Source organism: Prionailurus bengalensis, chromosome A2, assembly GCF_016509475.1.
Source record: "Prionailurus bengalensis isolate Pbe53 chromosome A2, Fcat_Pben_1.1_paternal_pri, whole genome shotgun sequence".
Taxonomy (NCBI): Eukaryota; Metazoa; Chordata; class Mammalia; order Carnivora; family Felidae; genus Prionailurus; species Prionailurus bengalensis.
The window spans coordinates 8,793,116-8,810,150 of record NC_057348.1 but is presented as its reverse complement, the minus strand read 5'-3'; the positions used below and the strand labels follow the sequence as shown (position 1 = coordinate 8,810,150).

General features: G+C 47.6%; 1 protein-coding gene across 5 annotated transcripts; it reads left to right on the top strand.

The window, feature by feature from the left end:
* The first annotated feature begins 1,869 nt into the window (after window positions 1-1,869).
* LOC122486910 (zinc finger protein 709-like) lies at window positions 1,870-16,600 on the top strand. 5 transcript variants are annotated; one of them, XR_006298270.1, is made up of 6 exons: window positions 1,870-2,074; window positions 11,541-11,665; window positions 12,181-12,307; window positions 12,739-12,799; window positions 13,601-15,424; window positions 15,996-16,600. XR_006298270.1 is itself a non-coding variant. In XM_043586637.1 (5 exons), the coding sequence occupies exons 2-5, from the start codon at window positions 11,663-11,665 to the stop codon at window positions 15,165-15,167; spliced, it is 1,758 nt and encodes a 585-aa protein (XP_043442572.1). In that variant the 5' UTR covers window positions 1,870-2,074; window positions 11,541-11,662; the 3' UTR covers window positions 15,168-16,600. The 5 variants fall into 5 exon arrangements, 3 of the variants coding, with proteins under 3 accessions (XP_043442572.1, XP_043442574.1, XP_043442573.1); XM_043586637.1 differs by having other exon boundaries at window positions 13,601-16,600; XR_006298271.1 differs by lacking the exon at window positions 1,870-2,074 and having other exon boundaries at window positions 11,526-11,665; window positions 13,601-16,170; window positions 16,315-16,600.
* Window positions 16,601-17,035: the final 435 nt, after the last annotated feature.

The following is a 17,035-nucleotide window of genomic DNA, read 5'->3' as shown; positions in this document are numbered from 1 at the left end:
TTTTAGTATTTTGTCCTTTGTACTAGCTTTATAAGTAATCGATTCACTATCTTTGCTACATGTTTGCTTTTACCAGTGAGATTTCTTCTTTCATAATTTTCCAAATTTAAGTGGGAAAGAAATGGCCATACTCAAAAGAAATTCCTTGATCATTTCTTGTTAGACCAGTTTCGTGGTCTTTTCACTTTTGTTTGTCTGGGGAAACTATCTCTCTTTCAGTTCTGAATGATAATCTTGCTAGGGAGAGTATTCTTGGTTATAGTTTTTTTCTCTTTCCTTTTTTCCTTTTAGCACTTTGAACATATAATGACACTTGCTTCTGGCCTAAGTTTCTGCTAAAAAAGATCAGCTGATGGTGTTATGGGTTTTCCCTTATATGTAACTAGCTGTTCTTCTCTTGCTGCTTTTAAGATTTTATCTTTAATTTTTAACCTTTTTTAAAAAAATTTTTTTAACATTTTTTTATTTTTATTTTTGAGACACAGAGAGACAGAGCACGAACAGGGGAGGGGCAGAGAGAGAGGGAGACACAGAATCTGAAACGGGCTCCAGGCTCTGAGCTGTCGGCACAGAGCCCGACGCGGGGCTCGAACTCACGGACCGCGAGATCGTGACCTGAGCCGAAGTCGGGCGCTCAACCGACTGAGCCACCCAGGCGCCCCTGACTCCCATTTTTTAATGTTTGTTGGCTGACAGCTGTTAAAAGCCGCCCTCCTCCTCTGTCCCCTTGTGCCCCCCATCTGAACAAGGTGACAAGAAAACCTGGCAGCTCACTGCTTTGCTGCTGGCATGAGGGCCAGTCCCAGGAAGTCCCTGCCCTTGTGCACAAACTCTTACTCCAGACACCCACTGCACCTCAATAAAAAAACCTAGGCCGGGGTCCTTCCCTTACTCTTCCAGGGCATTTCCCGGCTGCCTGGGTGGCCTGCCCTACCTGGACACTTCCATTATCCAAAGAATTAACCTTTCCATATGTTCCTGGAAGGAATGTTGTCAGCCAGACCTAGGGTGGGGGCCCACCTGACTCTGCAGGGGAACCTCACAGTTATAGAAGGGGTAACACGGTATATATATTGCAATATACTTTGATTAATTATTCTATTAACGAATACTCCAGATCTTTACATATCAATACATGCCACTCTGGTTTTTAAAAAGTATGATGATGAGTTTATGTAACCAATTCTTTCTATTTTTTAATTTTTTAAATGTTTGTTTTTGAGAGAGAGAGAGAGAGACAGAAAACAAGCAGGGAGGGACAGAGAGAGAGAGGCAGACGCAGAATCTGCAGCAGGCTCTAGGTTCTAAACTGTCAGCTTAGACAGCTTAGACGCGGGGCTGGAACTCACCAGCATGGAGGTCATGACCTGAGCCCCAAGTCAGCTGCTGTTTAACCGACGGGGCCACCCAGGCACCCCAACCAGTTCTTTCTAAACAGCCAGTTGTTACCAATTTCTCTTCTGCCACACCCGAGAATGAAAACTCACACTGCCCCATTACAGAAGAAACAAACTTACAAATTGTTCTTTTTCGACCTTAATAACTTCTTAAAGTCTTTGATCATCCAACATACTGAGAAAAGAACGTACAAAACGTTTTGTGGTAGGATTTGCTAGAAAGACCAACATGGAACCGGACTCATGCTTACGAATGGTGAGGTCACTTGCGCGTGCGCTTGTGGGGCAGGGTCACGGTTCCGTGAGCGGCCTGGCGGCCTCGCGCTTCCCAGCGATGGCCTTGGAGACAACAGGCGGCAGCCCCCTGCCCAAGCAAGGTCGGCTCAAAGACGTGACCTCCGGCCCGCTGTCGCTCAGGCGGGAGGGGGCGGGGCCGTGCGAGCCGTCCAATCAGGGGAGCCGCCGGAGCCGTACGTGCGGGCGACGCGCCGTGGACGCCGTGGACGCCGTGGACGGCGAGGGCCGTGTGCGGTGGCTGCTGTGCGTCCGAGCCTCGCACCGGCTGGCGCCGTCCTTAAGGGCTTCGGGAGGTTCCGCCGCGTCCTGGGTCGCCGCGACCTGCGCTGGCCGCGGCAGCCGGATGGTGGGCGACCCGGCACCCCGGAAACCGAGCGATGGTGAGTGTGCGGGGCCGGGAGTCGGGAACCGGGGGCGGCGGGACCTGGACTCGCGGCCGTGATCCCCGGAGTGTGCGGACCCGAGTCCGCTGCCGGCGCGGCACGCAGCGCGGGGCCGGGCGGCAGCCGGGACCCGGGCGTCGCGTCCCGTCCCGTCGCGGTGCGCGGCCGCGCCTCCCGTAGACTGGGCGATGACCACCGGAGGGTCATCGGGGGACGGGCACGCCTCGGTCTCCGGGGTCCGTGCGCGGGAGGAGCTGTGGTCTGTGGGGTCCCCAGCCCCTCTCTCTCGGGAGGGGGGGGTACCCGTTTTCCCCTCACTTTTCCAGATGTCCGGGGAGTGGGGTCTCAAAGCCACGACCCTGTGCCCCCAGGCTAGCTCTTCGTAAGACTGGAAATACATGCCTCAATTTCCAGATCCTTCCCTGCGTTCCGAAACGCCATCTTCCCTCTCCAGGTCACAGCATCATTATTAACTGTTTGTTCTCCGTGATGCATTGCAAATTACGCAGTATTTTATCGTTTATCCACAGAGCCGCGAATGGCTCTTTTTAAAGATTTTGGGGGGGGGGGGGGGGATATTTTACACGAGAAGAAAGCGAAGCATAACCACGGAGCTATGTTTTATGAAATCCTGCGCCTCCCCGCTCAGGATCTCTCCTGGGCACAGACATCCTGGGGGGAAGCCCTCTGAGTGGAAGTTCTCTAAAACTTTGCTGGGTGATCTGCCCGCACACCCCCTCCTTGCATTTGTCACTTTGAAAAGATTTTTTTCACATGAGACTTAGTTCGGGCTTGGAAGACACTCCAAAAGTATTTCCAAAAAGGTGAATTTCAGGGAAAAAAAAATATTACTTTCCATTCGTTAAAATCTGTTCCCTTTTTCTACCAAGTGGCTATAGTAATATTCCGAGGTGTGTTCCTTCTTGCAGGTGATTTCAAGTGGCTTATCACGGCGTAGACTTGTAACATTTCCAAGCCTTCCAGTCCAGCTGCATACAAATCTGTTTCTTTTCTTGGGAGTAATCACATCTTCATCTTCTGATAGTAGAAATCTGTTGGTTTTCTTGTTGAACTGCTAAAATTCCTGAAATTTTTCTTTTCTCCTTAACGTACAAAACACGGGTGGTTTCACCGGATTCAGGAATTACTGGATTTCTGTCATTTAAATTTGTCATGGGAGGGGGGGGAAGCGGGGGGGAGGTGGCTCAGGCGGTTGAGCCTCCAACTTTCCACTCAGGTCGTGATTCGCGATTGGCGGGTTCGAGCCCCGCATCGGGCTCTGTGCTGACAGCTCAGTTTCTGGAGCCTGCTTCGGATTCTCTGTCTCCCTCTCTCTCTGGCCCTCTCCTGCTCCCGCTCTCTCTCTTTCTCTCAAAAATAAACGCTAAAAAAAAATTTTTTTTTTTTTAAATTATTCATGGTGGTCCAAAGCATGACTGGGGAGCAGAGGCCCACGGCCAATGACTCCAAGCTACAGCCAGCTCAAAGCTGACCAAGGGAGTCTCCTTAGGTCTAGATATTTTTATATGTTCGGGTTTTGCATCCAAGATACGGATGCCCTGAGAGTATAATATATGTATTGAGAAACTCTGTGAAGGTCCAGAGCTCTGTCTCCGGGACAAAATGTTGATGAACTTGGGAGTTTAAACTGAATTTGCTTGAGTTTGGAGGGGGGGTTCTGCTAAGCTTCCGGGAGAGGGGAGGGTGCGCAGGGCTCTCGGAGTTCACGTCCGTGGCCGCTCAGGTGTCCCTACCCTCCCTCCCTGGGGACTGACCCGCTGTGGGGCTGCTGTCTCAACGGGGCATGTGTGGACCCGGCCTGGACGTGGTTAACTTTCTGAACGTGGGTTTTCCTGAGCTCTGGGTTAGCAGGCTGCTTACCTGAGCGGATGTGAGTGTTTGCGTTTCTTTCCTTAGCATTCTTCTGTTGTATTTCAGCCCTTCCACTATGGCTTCCCTTCGCAGTTTACAGTTTTATTTCTGTCCGAGCGGGCAAGATGTTTTTCTTTCTTGGGCTTTGAAAATGTAAGGCGATTGAGAAATACGTATGAGGCAAGAAAATCTTGAAACCAGTTTTTAATTCATTTCAGGCAACAGACTCTCAAGTGGTAAGACGGGTACATTTGTGTCCTCAGGCACAGTTTTCATTTTTATTTTCTGTAAAGATTTTATTTTGAGGGCACTTGGGTGGCTCAGTTGAGCGTCCGACGGTTTGATTTTGGCTCAGGCCGTGATCCCAGGGTTGGGGGATCAAGCCCCGTGTAGGGCTCTGCACTGAGCTTTGGAGCCTGCTTGGGATTCTCTGTCTTTCCCTCTGCCCCTCCCCCCACTTTGTGCATTCTAAAATTAAAGCAAACAAACAACAAAAAAAAGGATTTTATTTTTAAGTAATCTCTACACCCAACACGGGACTCGAATTTACAACCCTGAGATCAAGAGTCAGATGCTCCACTGACTGAACCAGCCAGGTGCCCCTTATTTTTCACTTTAATTTAATTTAATTTAATTTAATTTAATTTAATTTAACTTTATTTAAGTAGGCTTCATGCTCAGTGCGGACCCCAAAGTGGACCCCAAACTCAAGACCTTGAGATCAAGAGTCGGGTGCTTAACTGACTGAGCCACCCAGGCACCCTCATGTTTTCATTTTTATTTTTAATTTATATTGAGAGAGCAAACGTGGGGGGGGGGTGGGTAAGAGAAGGAGAGAGAGAATCCCAGGCAGGCTCCTCGCTGCCAGTGCAGAGCCCAAATGCGGGCCTGATCTCCCAAACCGTAAGATCATAATCTGAGCCAAAATCAAGAGTCAGACAGTTAACCCACAGAGCCGTCCAGGCGTTCCCCATTTTTCAGTTTTAGATCAGTGTTTGCATGTGCATGTCCCCAGAGAACTTTGACGTTTAAAAGTCTATATTAGGGGCGCCTGGGTGGCGCAGTCGGTTAAGCGTCCGACTTCAGCCAGGTCACGATCTCGCGGTCTGGGAGTTCGAGCCCCGCGTCCGGCTCTGGGCTGATGGCTCAGAGCCTGGAGCCAGTTTCCGATTCTGTGTCTCCCTCTCTCTCTGCCCCTCCCCCGTTCATGCTGTGTCTCTCTCTGTCCCAAAAATAAATAAACGTTGGAAAAAAAAAAAAGTCTATATTAAGGCAGATGAATTTCTATTTTAATTGAGGTGAGAAAAACTACCTAATCTTATGTGAATCTTAAAATTTTTTTTTAACGTGTATTTGTTTTTGAGAAAGAGAGCGAGACAGAGTGCGAGCCAAGAAGGGGCAGAGAGAGGGGAAGACACAAAACTGGAAGCAGGCTCCAGGCTCCGAGCTTTCAGCACAGGGCCTGACGCGGGGCTCGAACTCACGAGCAGCGAGATCACGACCTAAGCCGAAGTCAGGTGCTTAACCGACTGAGCCATCCACTCGGCCCTCATCTTGTGTAAATCTTTTAAAAAGTTTTTAGTTTTCAGGGATTAAATGCAACCCCCTAATGCAGTGCAACATGCATAACTCATTCCTGACAGTATCCCCAGTGTGAAACATAGTGGAGGGACAAACTCTGATATCCCTTTCCCTTTTAGTTAGAGATATGAAATTTTCCACTTTTTATGGGTTGCGGTTTTATATCCATTAGTGGTTAAAGAGTTAAATCTTGGGGTGCCTGGGTGGCACGGTCCGTTAAGCGTCGGACTCTTGATCTTGGCTCAGGTCCGGATCTCACGGTTTGTCAGTTTGAGCCCCACATCGGGCTCTATGCTGATGGTGTGGAGCCTGCTTGGGATCCTGTCTCTCCTCCTCTCTGCCCCTCCCCAGCTTGTGCATTCACTCTTGCTCGGTTGCTCGCTCACTCTCTCAGAATAAATAAACCTAAAAAAAAAAAAAGAAATCTTAAAATGATTTCCTATGTAGAAAAGTTTAAATTAATTTAAAATTAAAGTAGCAAAAGTTGGGGTGGCTGGGTCGATTAAGCGTCCGACTTCGGGTCAGGTCACGATCTTGCGGTATGTGAGTTCGAGCCCCGCGTCGGGCTCTGTGCTGACAGCTCGGAGCCTGGAGCCTGTTTCAGATTCTGTGTCTCCCTCTCTCTCTGCCCCTCCCCTGTTCATGCTCTGTCTCTCTCTGTCTCAAAAATAAATAAACGTTAAAAAAATTTTTTTTTTTTAGGGGCGCCTGGGTGGCGCAGTCGGTTAAGCGTCCGACTTCAGCCAGGTCACGATCTCACGGTCCGTGGGTTCGAGCCCCGCGTCGGGCTCTGGGCTGACAGCTCAGAGCCTGGAGCCTGTTTCCGATTCTGTGTCTCCCTCTCTCTCTGCCCCTTCCCCGTTCATGCTCTGTCTCTCTCTGTCCCAAAAATAAATAAATGTTGAAAAAAAATTTAAAAAAAAAAAAAAATTTTTTTTTAAAAAATAAAGTAGCAAAAGTTAAAAACACTACTATGTAATGAAATATAGTGTATAAAAGTTTATTTTAAATTTTTTTTTTTTCAACGTTTATTTATTTTTGGGACAGAGAGAGACAGAGCATGAATGGGGGAGGGGCAGAGAGAGAGGGAGACACAGAATCGGAAACAGGCTCCAGGCTCTGAGCCATCAGCCCAGAGCCCGACGCGGGGCTCGAACCCACGGACAGTGAGATCGTGACCTGGCTGAAGTCGGACGCTTAACCGACTGCGCCACCCAGGCGCCCCTAAAAGTTTATTTTATATTAATTGCATGCTAAGGATAAAAATTCATAAACTAGTAGACTTCAGAAAAAAATTAGGTTTATTTATTTTGAGACGGAGGCAGAGAGAGAGGGAGAAAGCGTGAGTGGGGGAGGGGCTGAGAGGGAGAGAGAGAGAGAGAGAGAGAGAGAGAGAGAGAGAGAGCACAGAGCCTGACATGGGGCTCGATCTCATGAACTGTGAGATCATGACCTGAGCCAAAACCAAGAGTGAGACTCAACCAACTGAGCTACCCAGGTGCCCCCAGAAAAAAAAAAATTCAGATAAAATGATGAGAGTTCAGGGTTTGTTTGTTTGTTTGTTTGTTTTTTAATTTTTTTTCAACGTTTATTTATTTTTGGGACAGAGAGAGACAGAGCATGAACGGGGGAGGGGCAGAGAGAGAGGGAGACACAGAATCGGAAACAGGCTCCAGGCTCCGAGCCATCAGCCCAGAGCCCGACGCGGGGCTCGAACTCACGGACCGCGAGATCGTGACCTGGCTGAAGTCGGACGCTTAACCGACTGCGCCACCCAGGCGCCCCTGGGTTTTTTTTTTTTTAGAGCATTTTATGTTTACAGAAAAATTGATCACAAAGTACAGGCTTCCCACTTGACCCTTCTACATCCACAGTCCGCACTATTTTTAACGTCTCCGATTATTGTGATCTATTTGTTACAATTGATAGACCAACAGTGAGAAACTGAAGTCCGTTCTTTATATGAACATAGATATTTTGTGTTACACAGTTAATGGGTATACAATTAATTAACGGGTTATACAATTATACAATTTAATTATACAATTAAAGGTATGATGGCCTGTGTCCATCATTTTCTGTATCATAGAGAATGGTCTTCCTTTTCTAAAAATATCCACCTATTTCTTTTTTTTTTTTTAATTTTTTTTAAACGTTTTTATTTATTTTGAGACAGAGACAGAGCATGAACGGGGGAGGGGCAGAGACAGAGGGAGACACAGAATCGGAAGCAGGCTCCAGGCTCTGAGCCGTCAGCCCAGAGCCCGACGCGGGGCTCGAACTCACGGACTGTGAGATCATGGCCTGAGCGGAAGTTGAACGCTTAACGGACTGAGCCACCCAGGCGCCCCTCCCCTTTTCTTTAAATAATTTTTTTAATGTTTATTTTTGAGAGAGAGAGAGAGTATGTGCAGGCGGGGGAGGGGCAGGGAGAGGGGGATAGAGGATCTGAAGCAGCTCCAGGCTCCAAACTGTCAGCACAGAGCCTGACGCGGGGCTCGAACTCACGGACTGGGAGATCGTGACCTGAGCCGAAGTCGGGCACCCGACCGAGCCACCCAAGCACCCCCTAGATGAATTTCTTGTGACGTTTCTTGCCGAACAGGTGTACTCCTGTCAGATTCCTCCATTTTTATCTCAGAGTCTTTATGTCTCCCTCGTTTTTGAAGAAGAATTTTGTCTAACACGGCATTTGTCGGACAGTGGCGTGTTTGTCACTCCAGTCTCTTGCTTAGATAGTTTTGGAAAGAAGTCCAGTTTAATTCTTAACCCTTTTCCAGTGTAACTGATGTTTATTTTTCACTCTGGCTTCTTTCACTATTCTCTTTGATTTTTCTCCAGTTTGGATAGGATGCTTGAACGTGCATTTTTGTTGTGGGGTTCCCCTGCCCCCGATGTCTCGTGTTCTCTTAGCTTCCTGGGTGTGCAGTTTGCTGTCACGGATGTTAGGAAGATCCGGTGATTCTCGCTTCACTGATTTTCTTCTGTTCCTTTCTGTCTTTCTTTTCCGTCAGTTATTCCCATTGTGTGTGTTTTACACCTGTCGTCCCAAAGTTCTGGGATGTTGTGTTATTTTTCTCTGTTCTTTTTTCTGCCCCAGTGAAACAGATTCTTTTGAGGACAGGCCTTATTAAGAATATTCTGGGAGCACCTGGGTGGCCCAGTCGGTTAAGCCTCCAACCCTTGATTTCGGCTCAGGTCGTGGTCTCGCGGTTCGGGAGTTTGAGCACCACATCGGACTCGCTCGCTCTCGAAGTAAATAAATAAACTTAAAAAAAAAAATAGAATATCCCGGGCATATTTGAAAATAGCTTCTTTTCTGTCTCCAATTTTGAAGACAGTGGTTTGCCCTGTGTCCTCAGTTCTGTAACAGATTTAAGAAGAGTTGTTCATTTTAAGTTTTTTGCTTTTTCCTTGTTGAGGGAGTTACTGCTTCTTAGTTCCTCATATATGACCAAAAATGAAAAAAAAGCCTGACCCCAATTTTTGAAAAAAAAGCCTGACCCCAATTTTTTTTAAAAATTTTTTTTAACGTTTATTTATTTTTGAGAGAGAGAGAGACAGAGCATGAATGGGGGAGGGTCAGAGAGAGAGGGAGACAAAGAATCCAAAACAGGCTCCAGGCTCTGAGCCGTCAGCCCAGAGCCCGATGCGGGGCTCGAACTCACACACTGCAAGATCATGACCTGAGCCGAAGTCGGACGCTCAACCGACCGAGCCACCCAGGTGCCCCATGACTCCAATTTTTAAAAAATTTTTAAATTTACATCCAAGTTAGTTAGCACATAATGCAATAATGATTTCAGGAGTAGAGTCCAGTGATTCATCCTCTATGTATAACACCCAGGGCTCATCGCAACAAGTGTCTTCCTTAATACCCCTTCCCATTTCATTTAGCCCATCCCCCTACCCACAGCCCCTCCAGCAACCCTCTGTTTGTTCTCCATGTTTAAGAGTCTCTTATGTTTTTGTCCCCCTCCCTGTTTTTGTATTATTTTTGCTCCCCCTCCCTTATGTTCATCTGTTCTGTGTCTTAAAGTCCTCATATGTGTGAAGTCATATATTTGTCTTCCTCTAATTTCCTTTAGCATAACACCCTCTAGTTCCATCCACATAGTTGCAAATGGCAAGATTTCATTCTTTTTGATTGGCGAGTAATACTCCATTGTATATACATACACCACATCTTCTTAATCCATTCGCCTGTTGCTGGACATTTGGGCTCTTTCCATACTTTGGCTGTTGTCGACAGTGCTGCTACTAAACATTGGGGTGCATGTGCCCCTTCAAAACAGCACAACTGTGTCCCCTTGGATAAATACCTGGAAGTGCAGTTGCTGGGTCGAGGGTAGTTCTATTTTTAACCGTTCGAGGAACCTCCATGCTGTTTTCCAGAGCGGCCGCACCAGCTTGCATTCCCACCAGCAGTGCCGAAGAGAGCCTCTTTCTCCGCATCTTTGCCAACATCTGTTGTGGCCTGAGTTGTTGACCTTAGCCATTCTCACAGGCATGAGGTGGTATCTCATTGTGCTTTTGATTTGTATTTCCCCGATAGTGATGTCGAACGTTTTTTCATGGGTCTGTTAGCCATCTGGATGTCTTCTTTGGAAAAGTGTCTATTCGTGTCGCTTGCCCATTTCTTCACTAGATTATTTGGTTTTTGGGGGGTGCCGAGTCTGAGAAGTTCTTTATAGATTTTGGGTACTAACCCTTTATCTGATATGTCATTTGCAGACATCTTCTCCCATTCCATCGGTTGCCTTTTAGTTTTGCTGATTGTTTCCTTTGCCGTGCAGATTTTTATTTTGATGAGGTCCCAGTAGTTCATTTTTGCTTTGGTTTCCCTTGCCTCCGAGAGACGTGTCGAGTAAAAAGTTGCTGCGGCCGAGGTCAAAGACGTTTTTGCTTGCTTTCTCCTCGAGGATTTTGATGGCTTCCTGTCTTACGTTTAGATCTTTCATCCATTTTGAGTTTATTTTTGTGTCTGGTGTAAGGAAGTGGTCCAGGTTCATTTTTCTGCATTCTGACTCCAGTTTTTGATGCTTGCTCCCAACGTGGAAGCTCATCCCTCCTTCTTCCTCTTGTGGTCCACATCTATCCAAGGCAGTAAGAAAGCCTTAGTGCTTCCTGCTTTGGCAATGGCAAGAGATTCAGTCCACAGGAGCCCCTACCCTTGTGTGTGAACTTTTAGTCCCCCCGTAACCTGATTAAAAAAAAAAAAAGTCCACGTGCTTTCCTTGCGCCCTCAAGCCACTTCATCCTGCTTGAGAGGCCTGCCTTCCTCCCCACAGACGCCAATTATGAAATCGACTCTTTCATACCCTATAGGCAGGATGTACTGCCGTCCGCGTAGGGACTCCTATGCTTGGGTCCGGGCTGTTCCGCCTCCGCGCATCACACTGGGGCGCATAAATGAGAGAAGCCACGGGCGCTGCCTCTCGTGTGGCCGGTCGGGAAACTTCCTCCCGAAGTTGGACAATGGAGATTTTATGTTCTTTTAGAGGAAAGCACCGCAGAATCCTTTACCTACTTGATAATCGTCAACAGATTCACAGTCAAACCATCGTGGACGCCCATGGACTCCCTCGCGACCTGCAGTTCTTAGCCTGTTCCTCGAGGGCAGCGCGGGCCAGGGTACATGGTTACGGTTTGGCCAGAAAGAGCTCTTCTGGGACCTTCTCATCTCAGGATGTGTCCTAAAAATTGAGAAGCAGCCCCGAGGCTCATGTGTATAGGGTCTTCGGGGAGATCTAAATTGTCATGCCTTTTGAGCATGTCCTGTCCTGCTGGGTTATCTAGCCCCTAACTTCTGAGTAACTTACCGGCTCCAGGAAATGGGTCAGGGAGAGAATGGAAAAACCGAGTGTAATAAATATCACACAAGTTAAAAGTGCTGCTTCTTGATGAGAATATGTTCATTTATCCAACTACCTCTGGCTCCTTCTGATGGCCTGGAGTGCCTCAGGCCGATGTGACAAACTGATCCTTGTTACACGTTGAATTTCCACAGGCCTCCTGGACTGTCAGGTTTGGTGATGGGACTAGAAGGAACAGCTTCCGGTTCTTCACTGTGTTTTGTTCATTAAAACCTCCTGCAGATCTGACCCCGTGCGTCATGGAGTGCTGAGTTAAATGGTAGGTAATAAGGAAGGAGAGGAGTTGTTCTCAAAAGGAGTTGGTGTGCTTAAAATAATGCTTGTTTCATGTGTATAGCCTTTCTCTCATTTCTCCAAGGTGCTTCTAGACTCTGCCATTAGGGAACAGTAACATTTAAAGTGATCACAGTAGGGGCACCTGGGTGGCTCAGTCGGTTGAGCGTCCGACTTTGGCTCAGGTCATGATCTCAGGGTCTGTGAGTTCAAGCCCCGCGTCGGGCTCTGTGCCGACAGCTCAGAGCCTGGAGCCTGTTTTGGATTCTGTGTCTCCCTCTCTCTCTGACCCTCCCCCGTTCATGCTCTGTCTCTCTCTGTCTCAAAAAAATAAATAAAGGTTAAAAAAAATAGTGTGAACAGAGAATAAGTGTCTCATGAGCAAGACATAAATGTTTGGAGATCGCAGAATCGTACATAACCTTCCTGTAAATTGAGTATAAATCCCCGGTGCTGTCAGACTCCACGCGTACTGCTGTAAACATATTTGTGATGTTTTAGGACTCAGTGACCTTTGAGGATGTGGCTGTGAACTTCACCCTGGAAGAGTGGGCTTTACTGGATTCTTCACAGAAGAAACTTTATAGAGATGTGATGCGGGAAACCTTCAGAAACGTGGCCTCAGTAGGTAAAGATGATGATATTTCTTTTTCTTTTTTTTAATGTTTATTTATTTTTGACAGAGAGAGAGAGAGAGAGAGAGAGACAGAGCATGAGTGGGGGAGGGGCAGAGAGAAAGGGAGACACAGAATTTGAAGTAGGCTCCAGGCTCTGAGCTGTCAGCACAGAGCCCGAAGCGGGGCTTGGCCTCACAGACCATGAGATCATGACCTGAGCCGAAGTCGGACACTCAACTGACTGAGCCACCCAGGCAGCCTGATGATATTTTTTCTTACTTAACTTTGGCATTAGAGAACAAGTATTTCTTGCTCATCAATCTTGTTCTGACATGTGGAAAAAGAGTACATTGGTCAGGCTAAACTCACCATAGATATAAAATCTGGTAATTGTTATATAATTTCTAATAATTTGGATTTTTTTTTTCTGTCTGCATTTTAGAGAAAAAATGGAAGGATCATGACACTGAATACAGGTGTAAAACCCAGGGGAGAAAAACAGGGTGAGTCGCACAATAGACAGCAGTGTCCCACATGAGAATCCTGCTATGTCATGATTTTTTTTTAATGTTTATTTAGTTTTGAGACAGAGACAGAGTATGAGCGGAGGAGGGGAAGATAGAGAGGGAGACACAGTATCCAAAGCAGATTCCAGGCTCCGAGCTATTAGCACACAGCCCGACGTGGGGCTCGAACTCATGGACCGCGAGATCATGACCTGAGCCAAAGTCATATGCTTAACCTACTGAGCCACTCAGGTGCCCCTGTCATGATTTTTTAAAAACCAAATTATTCAGCTTCAAATTTATCCTTAAATTTTTTTTCACTGAAAACATTTACTTAAATGTGACATAGGGGTTCAGTGTTTGCAGAATGGTGCACTTGGAAATAGCATAAAGAATCCCTGTATGTTAATAATCACTGTTTACATAATAGCTGTGGTCAAGTCCTCTTTACAAAGCATTCAGTATATCAACTTCTCAGTCTATTCAGAAAGGGCAGGAAACCTTCATTTTGCTGTAAATTATAAAAATGTAATTCCGATAGGGACCCCTGGGTGGCTCAGTTGGTTAAGTGTCTGACTTCAGCTCAGGTCATGATCTTACAGTTCGTGAGTTTGAGCCCCACGTCAGGCTCTCTGCTGTCAGCACAGAGCCCACTTCAGAACCCCTGTCCCCCCATCTCCTTACCCCTCCCCTGCTCCCACTCCCACTCAGAAATAAACGTTTTTTAAAAATAATTCCAATACCCTACTGAGTTATTAACAAAGACATCATTAATAATATGCTTCTCGATTTTTGCAGAAGTCCTACGGTAGGAAAACCTTGTGAAAGCAAAGAGGGTCGTCAGTGGGAAGAAACCATCAGCCAGATTCCAGATGTTAATCTGAACAAGAAAACTCCGTCTCGGGTAAAAGCACCTGAAGGTCGTCAGTGTGGAGAAACCACCGGCCAGACTCCAGATCTTCATCTGAGCACGAAAACTCCTTCTGGAGTAAAACCCTGTGACTGTGGCGTGTGTGGAAAAGTCTTTGTGACTCATTCATCCCTTACTAGGCACGTCAGATCGCACAGTGGACACAGGCCATATGAGTACCATGAGTACGAAGAGAAGCCATATAAGTGCAAGGAATGTGGGAAAGCCTTCAGTTACCGCAAATCTGTTCACAGACACGAAAGGACTCACACTGGAGAGAAACCCTACGGGTGTCAGGAATGTGGGAAGGCTTTCACGTGGCTCACAACTTTTCGAAGACACACGATAACTCACACGGGAGACGGACCTTTTAAGTGTAAGGACTGCGGGAAGGCCTTCAGTTGCTCCACGTCACTGCGGACACACGAAAGGACGCACACTGGAGAGAAACCCTATCAGTGTAAACGGTGTGGGAAATCCCTCAGGTCCCCGCTAGGTTTGCGAATACACGAAAGGAATCACAGCGGGGAGAAGCCCTACGAGTGTCAGCGGTGCGGAAAAGCCCTCAGTTGCCCCAGCTCCTTTCGAAGACACGAAAGGACTCACACCGCCGAGAAACAGTACGAGTGTAAGCAGTGTGAGAAGACCTTCAGTTCCCCTCTGGGTTTGCGAATACACGAAAGAATTCACACCGGGGAGAAACCGTATGAATGTAAGGAATGCGGGAAAGCCTTCGCCTCTCTGTCAAGCATTCGAACGCACATGATCACGCACACCGGCGACGGGCCTTACAAATGCAAGGAATGCGGGAAGGCCTTCATTTGCCCCAGTTCCTTTCGCTCCCACGAGAGGACACACACCGGAGAGAAGCCCTATGAGTGTAAACAGTGTGGGAAAACCTTCAGTTGGCCCAGTTCCTTCCGAATCCACGAGAGGACTCACACAGGGGAGAAACCCTACGCGTGTAAGGAGTGCGGGAAGACCTTCATTTATCGCACCACCTTTCAGGGACACGTGAGAAAGCACACTGGAGAGAAACCCTATCAGTGTAAAGAGTGTGGGAAAGCCTTCATTTCTCCCTCGAGCGTTCGAACGCACATGATCATGCACACGGGAGATGGACCTTATAAGTGTAAGGAGTGCGGGAAAGCCTTCAATTTCCCCAGTTCCTTTCGCATCCATGAAAGGACTCACACGGGAGAGAAGCCCTACGAGTGTAAACAGTGCGGAAGAGCCTTCAGTTGTTACACGTCCTTCCGGACACATGAAAAAACTCACACTGGAGAGAAACCCTACGAGTGTACGGAATGCGGGAAAGCCTTCGTTTATCGCACTACCTTTCGAGGCCACGTGAGAATGCACACAGGAGAGAAACCCTACAAGTGTAAAGCATGCGGGAAAGCCTTCAGTCGTCCCAATCCCTTTCGAAGGCATGAAAGATCTCACACCGAGTAGAAACCTCCTGAAGGGAAGCCGCGCGGGGAGAAACGTTTGCTCTTCATCCTTACGTGTGAAGACACCCGCTGGAAAGAAACACGATACATCTAAGAAGGCCTGGCACAAGTCAGTCCGTGTATAGCGTTCCAGAAAACTGTAACGTGAAAGAATCGTTATAAAAGCTATAAATATATTGTCTCGATCAGCGCCTCATTCTTACGGCGGATCTCTGGACTCCGGGTATTTACTGCTTGCTTCCAGCGATGAACGCTGAGGTGAGGGAATTCTGCAAATACTCTTTAAGCAATAGATGGTTGTTTCCTCCGTAAATCGGTAACACTTACTTCTTTCCACTCTTGAGCTTGTTTGATCCAAGGGTGAAGTGCAGTGGTTTCTAAACAGGTTTAATTGTTATACGATGTTCCAGTTGAATCATGGATCAATGACATTGAGGTATTTGTTGGGATTTTCCTGCTGGCCACCTGTGTCAGCCGCCAGATACCCCTTACCCATCATGTATTCCATCATTCTTACGAGAAAACCAATTCTTGTTTTGGCCAAAAGAGCCTTATCCCGTTTTCCCTGTTAGTAAAAAAAAGACGGCATAAGTTTGCAAATATGCAGAGTTTATCTTGTAGCCTGGTGTCTGTTCCCTTTGTCATTCCTTCTGGCTGGAATCTGAATAATCCGCTTTGCATTAAGACAGACCCATCACTGGATAATAAAATGCAGAATTGGGAGATGGCTCTCTCACGTTCTGTTTTGTCACCTGGGGAATGAGACATTTTCTACAGTCCGTGTCCTGTGTGATTCCATGTTAGAATTCACCTGTCGCCTCACTTGTAGGAGATCTGGAAGGTGGTACAGGAGGCGTCAGGTTTCAGAGCCACCATACAGAGGGACGGACGGATGCGCAGGAGCTTTGAGGATACCCGCTTGCAGCCTGTGTTCCCGATTCCCTGCCCTGCCAATCAAGAGTGCCCTCAGAGCCAGTTCACTGCTTGACTTCATCTTCCCAGAGGTATAGGTTTCCACAGATACCTCCCCACGCTCCACATAAAAGGTCCGTCACAGTCTAGGGGACTGTGGGGATGTGCCCACCAGGCAACTAATTTGAACTTTCGTGGTTGGGAGTATTCCCTGATGCTCAGACTCTCCTCTCCAGGTTATAGTCACACAAGCTCTTATTTGCACAGTGAACACCTTGTTCTGCTAATACCACGAGTGACCGTGTATTCCTGACTCCACTACGGTGACGCAGTCCATAGAACCACAGGTGACGCTGCTCCTGCACCTGCCCTGACCCTGCCCTTCCCTGGAGGACTGGCGCCTTCCTCCCATCAGGCAGGTTATGGAGGAGGGTTCCCTTTGCTCGCAGCTGTGCGTAATTCCTCGGTACGGTTTCGAGTATGTTCGAGCGTATGTGATTAAAAGCAGTGCATCTGTCGAAATGTTGTTTCTGAAAACATTTTATTAACTGTTTTAATACAGTCTGTATGCTAACAGAATAGAACAGCCCCTGCGGGCAGTACACAGTCTTCCTGGACACGGAGGCTCTCGCAGGCCCTGAGCTGACAGTCCCACGCAGCCAGGCTTTCGTTTTGCCTTGGGGCCCGAGTCCAGGCCTGCTTTCCCACAGAGACCTCCTCGTTGAAAAGATCTCGGTACCTACGGGACAGGAAGAAATGGGCCTTCTCGCATATCCCACCTCCGGGAGAAGGTGTGTTCCCCTGTGCTCCAAATGATGTAATCGTTCTCGAGGAGGCCACCCCTTTTCTAGACTCACTGGCCATTTGGGGAGGCCCCTGGGACCACGTGAATGACCGGGAGAGTTCGTGTACTTGATGGACCCTGTGCCGCCATCACACCCGATGAAGGAAGTCAAC